Source organism: Acartia tonsa, chromosome 8 (assembly GCF_053477335.1).
Source record: "Acartia tonsa isolate MP-2025a chromosome 8, ASM5347733v1, whole genome shotgun sequence".
Lineage (NCBI taxonomy): Eukaryota > Metazoa > Arthropoda > Copepoda > Calanoida > Acartiidae > Acartia > Acartia tonsa.
The window spans coordinates 44,346,185-44,351,623 of NC_137267.1; the positions used below are offsets into that span (position 1 = coordinate 44,346,185).

General features: G+C 31.7%; 1 protein-coding gene across 1 annotated transcript; it reads left to right on the plus strand.

Annotated features, from left to right (window-relative positions):
* On the plus strand, positions 1-5,110 carry LOC145325616 (uncharacterized). The gene is made up of 5 exons (XM_080168579.1): positions 1-261; positions 1,203-1,238; positions 2,709-2,788; positions 3,462-3,511; positions 4,851-5,110. Exons 1-5 carry the CDS (start codon positions 29-31, stop codon positions 4,917-4,919), a joined length of 468 nt encoding a protein of 155 aa, XP_080024705.1. The 5' UTR covers positions 1-28; the 3' UTR covers positions 4,920-5,110.
* Positions 5,111-5,439: the final 329 nt, after the last annotated feature.

The following is a 5,439-nucleotide window of genomic DNA, read 5'->3' on the forward strand; positions in this document are numbered from 1 at the left end:
TGATTTGTATTTTTTTCAGATAATTAATATGAATAATAAAATACCATTATTGCCCCCCCTACCATCAGAAGCCGATCTTTTATTGACAAAAACCTTGTCAATTAAAGAAGAGGCGAAAAACATTTTTTATTTAAGTAGGGGGTGGAATATAGGGGATTTTGTTAAATTAGACAATGAACTGTGGACTGAAAATCTTGTCTGTGTATTAAAAATTCTCCGCAATTTAAACATAATTGACTGCCGTCAACTCAAAAAGTTTAGGTAAATTATCCTATTATATGAAGTAAAAAGTTTTTTGTAGGCTTAAGATTTTGATAACTACTAAAATGATTGAGTTCTTCATACAAGGAAAATTTAATTCGAATAGGTTCAAAGGTGGTTTTAGCCTGTTTTATTTGGATATTAAATTCCAGGGATGGTTTAAGTCTATTTTCTCTCCTTTTCCAAAACTTCAATTAAAATCCTCTAGTTTAGTTTCAATTGGTGCGCTAGTATTTTTATAGTATTACTCTCAAAATATAAACTAGAACTAGAAATCTAGAAATCCAGTAAAGTTTTATAAAATCGACAGCACATGAAAGTGTATTAATATAGGATTAATGTTTGTTATCATGTTAAGTTCATATTTCCACGCTAAGACAATTAATAGTTATTTCTCGCATCGTATTATAAACGGCTTTCGAATGAATACGAGAAAAATATTTTAAAGTCACATTTTTAAAACTTTTATTATTAACATTCTTTTAGTAAGGGGTCAAACTTTGAACCTAATATCTAGGGTAAGTCGTGACCGGTCGAAAATTAGCCTTAAATCACTCAAAAACACATATTAAGCTTCCCCAAGACGAGTATTTTTCAAGATCTTTAGCTTCAGACAAAAACTTTGCTTTTTATTTAGCAGTATTGTTAAGCATTGTTTCCGTCTGTATAATTTCGAAAGCATAGCAACTCTGTACTTGTTACCAAAATGTTCCCAATGTCCAGTATAAACATGTTGACTTTTTACTCTTTTGATTAATCCTATCATTTTTTTTAGTTTAATTGTCCTCCTTATTTAGAGCTTCGCTTTTATGGAAGATGTCATCTTTGTTAGTAAATAAATTGGGGAAAGAAATAGGGAGGGGAAAGGAATTCACCCCTGCTGGCTTACCCTTCACGTATAAAAATTCTTGTTTCCGATTCTTATTTCGTGTTTGTTTCAGATGGTTGGGTGTGGTTGGTGTGGAATCTGTATTAAGGTAATTTAAATAAATTTTTTTAATTAAAGACTATTGTCAAATACCTTAGCTCAAATCTTGTGATATAAACCTTAAATTCTTATTTCGTCATGCATGTTAGAATCGTCTTTTCATCTACATTAAATTCTTGCAAGAATGTCAATTATTAATACATATTATTTAACTATTTCTTAATTGATCTCGCAAGCAAAGCATTTCTCCAACTAAGTCTTGATAGTCTCGCATTTATAAGTAATTATGCTCTTAAACAATTTACATTAAAGTTTTATGCGGACTGTTATCTTTTTTATGTTTCAATATTAGAAAGAACATCCTTATTGTTGATTTAGAGGACGTTCGTTCTAAAAAATATTTTGCTTTGCTTTGCTTTTTGAATTTGTAATGTTTACATGGCTTAAAGAAATGATAATTTAAGCGAGCTATGGAGTTTGTACATCTTTGCAGATGAGACAATTAAGATATACATTTAAATAAGGGGGGGGGGGGAGTTCTGACAGATTTGCGTAAACCTGGTGGGTAGCTTTATCTTTGGACTGAGAGGATAGATTATAAAAGATAAAATCATTCTTATATGATGAATTTCACGAATTTTTAAGATTTTTTGGATAGGGCCCCAGGTTCTGAGGCTGTAGGCCTCCAGGTGGTCTCTGTACACTGTGTACAGGTTAAAATGAAAAAAAAAATTTGAGAGTTGGAGCTCAACTTATGAAACAAAATATGTACGTTTTTCTTCAAATATGTAATTAACATTAATAAAGATGCATATTTTGTTTTATAAGTTGACCTCTAACTCTTAAAAAAATATTTTTTTTTTCATTTCTAACCTGTACAGAGATCACCTGGAGGCCTGCAGCTCTGGAACCTGGATGCCTATCCAAAAAATCTTAAAAATTCGTGAAATTCATCAGATAAGAATATGCATATTTTTTCTTCAAATATGTAAATAACATTCAAAAAGATGCATATTTTGTTTTATAAGTTGACTTCTTTTCATTTTTAACCTGTACAGAGACCACCTGGAGGCCTGCAGCTCCAAAACCTGAAGGCCTATCCAAAAAAATCTTAAAACTTCGTGAAATTCATCATGTAAGAATGATTTTATCTTTAATAACCTATCCTCTCAGTCCAAAGATAAAGCCTACACACCAGGTTTACGCAAATGTGTCAAAACTCCCCTTCCCCCTTGTTGAGGGGTAGTTACAACTTATTCAAGGAGCAATAATAGTTATTTCTCGCATTGTATTATAAACAGCTTTCCGCGGATATAGAATGTACAATTATGATATTAAAACCAGTTTTTTTAGCCCCGAGGTGCCGAATTTACCCCCCAAATATTATTTTAGATTTACTTCGCTTGTTGGTTATACCTTATTCCTGGTTTAAATGTCATAGTTACGACGTAGTGAAGTTCAGACTATAACCTAATACATGATTGTTTTACTAAATATATTTAATTATTATTTTGTGTAGGGACGAGAATCTGGAGAGTAAAATACTAAATGCCATCACAAGAGAACCAACAACGATCAAAACTATTATTCAAGTCATAGGTAAGCAAAAGAGTGGGGATGGGGGGGGGGGGGGTTAGATTGTGATATCAAGTACCAGCAATTTTATGTTGTTTGTTCCTCATTTTTTCTGACAAAATATTATCAAAACCATTTGTTTATTATGTCTGTTATTACCACAACTAGACAATTTTTTTAAATAAGACTGTTTAACATAATGAAACGTTTTATATTTTACTTTAAAACCAGCAGCGGGACCAGAAGTTATATGACCAAAAATTATTTGCTTATAATATCTCACCAAATAGGATAATTTGGAATCATTTGAGATTGTTTTATTGTTCCCCTTAAAGCTACAAAAAAATTATTTTTCTTTGTGTTTAACTCAATTATCTTCTTTTATGAAGAACACACAAAATAAAATTGCTAGTATTTGTGCGAGTTGTTGTATACTTTCTTACTTTCCCATTTTATTGGAAACAATTTTATTTATAAAAAACAAGGTCATTCATTCTTTTAAGTATATACACGTATGTGGTAAAAGTCGGGTCATTAGTCCCAAAACTTCTAGGAAATTTTATGTTTTAAGTGTAACAGCCAATAGATGTGTGAGAGAGGCACAATTTACATTATAAACCATATTTTCTGCTTTATTTCTTAGATGTCTTGAACAAAATCTTAATATGTTTTGATGAATATAAATATTTTAATTTAGGTCCGTTACCATCAAATCAAAGATTATATGATACAATGTGTGTATTAGAAGTAAGTTTTATTTTTTTTATTTATTGGCAAGTGGGAGATGTTAATATTAGGGTTGGCAATCCGGATCCGGAATCCGCCCAATTTTTGGCCAATTTTGGAATCGAATCCGGAATCAGTTTTTTAATAGCGGATTTCGGATTCTTATTTGTTAGACTAAAATTAGCGTCTTGAGTTTTTTCTTTCAACTCCTCCTCTTTGAAGGCAAAGATTTTCATCATTATATAGAATATCTTTTAAAATCTGGTTCGATTCTCGGAAGTGAATTATAGAGAACAACAAGAACATTAATTTTTAGGGCATATCTAGCACTTAATTAAAAAAAAATTAAAAATCCTTTTAAAATATTGCTAGAATCCGGAATCCGAATCCGGAATCCGCCAAAAAAAAAAAAGAATCTGGACTCCGAAAGAATCCGCCACTTTTTTTGACGGATTCTTTAAGAATCCGGAATCCGAACCCAACCCAAAAATTCGACGGATTGCCATCACTAGTTAATATTTCAACATAAGTAAACTTGAACTGTACATTTGTTAGACTAAAATTGGATTGTTATTTGACATTTATCATAGAATTCCTAAGCTTTAATTTTGTGGCTAATTGTTACAGGAATCAATTTTCAACGTTTCCAATCAATAGGACTAATCTTACATTAATTTATGGTGGGCTTATAAAAGGAAAAATTGTGTATTGAATCTGTTACTGTCCGTACAAATCTGTCTACAATATGATACAATAAAGGGGGGGGGGGGGTTAATCCATCCATCTCGTAATCAGTGAGCAAATGGCACTTAGAATTCGAATTTCGATCTGAACTTTTGCATGAGTAATCCTTGGTAGGTCTATTTTCCCTAAATCAAATAAAAAGTTGGAAAAGTAACGGCTGGCGGCTCAGCCGTTTAGCCGTTTTTTGCCTATTTTCAGGGGAAATTCATCATCATTTACGTAGGAATCAACTTTTTAAAACATATTTTAGGTTTAATTCATGTTAAATGATAGCAATAATCATTTTTAAAACTTATAGTACCAACAGCTACCATCTAGAATGTTTGATAGCGTTTTGGAGTGAAAAAGAGTTTTATGTGGAGATAGGTTTCATGACTAATTTGCAATATAGATATCCAAAAAATGGCACAACGCCAGCCGTTAGCCTTTACATTTCCAACTTTTTGTTCGATTTAGGGAAAATAGACCTACCAAGGATTACTCATGCAAAATGTTAGATCGAAATTTGAATTCTAAGTGCCATTTGCTCACTGATTACGAGATGGTTGCATTAAACCCCTCCCCCTTACTGTTCTAGACATAAGAATTTAAAATTTTAATTTAATTATATTTTTAGGTCTTCAACATGATCGAGAAAGTTCAAGTGGATGGAGAGAGGCAAAAATACTACAGAAGCCGAGTATAAACACACCATAATGCACCAATAAATGTTTAACATTTTAAAAAGAATCACTTGCTCTTGTTCGTGCATAGTCCCCTTTTCTACAGCCGTTTCCTTCTTGGTTTAATTACATTGATACACACATTGTACCTTATACATATATTTGTTGATTTATTTTTTTTAAATAAAGTTTTCTTATTGTTTTTTAACGATTATTATTATTACATGTTTTATTAGAAAAGCTACTCTATAATGTAAAATGTCCGTATTAAACGATTTAGGGGAATTTTAATTGACTCAGCTCCTATAAAAGAAACAACTGAAACTTCTTTTCAACATTCCTATCAATTTGAAGTACAATTGCCTTGCCGCGTAAGGGCAGGATTCTCCTTCGATTTTTAAGTCATCATCTAGAGAATCCAGAAAAATCTCTGCTTTTTATGGGATGCGAATGCGATATAATACCCAAGGATATTAGGTTAAGTAACATCCATCAGAAAACCAACCCTTTGATTGCACGACCTTTGTCTTTGTCCTACTTCGG

Excerpts from the sequence above, each read along its gene's own strand:
- LOC145325616 (XM_080168579.1), top strand. The coding sequence starts at position 29 with ATGAATAATAAAATACCATTATTGCCCCCCCTACCATCAGAAGCCGAT. Across the intron at positions 262-1,202 it reads CGTCAACTCAAAAAGTTTAG|ATGGTTGGGTGTGGTTGGTG; the intron begins GTAAATTATCCT and ends TGTTTGTTTCAG. Across the intron at positions 2,789-3,461 it reads AACTATTATTCAAGTCATAG|GTCCGTTACCATCAAATCAA; the intron begins GTAAGCAAAAGA and ends ATTTTAATTTAG.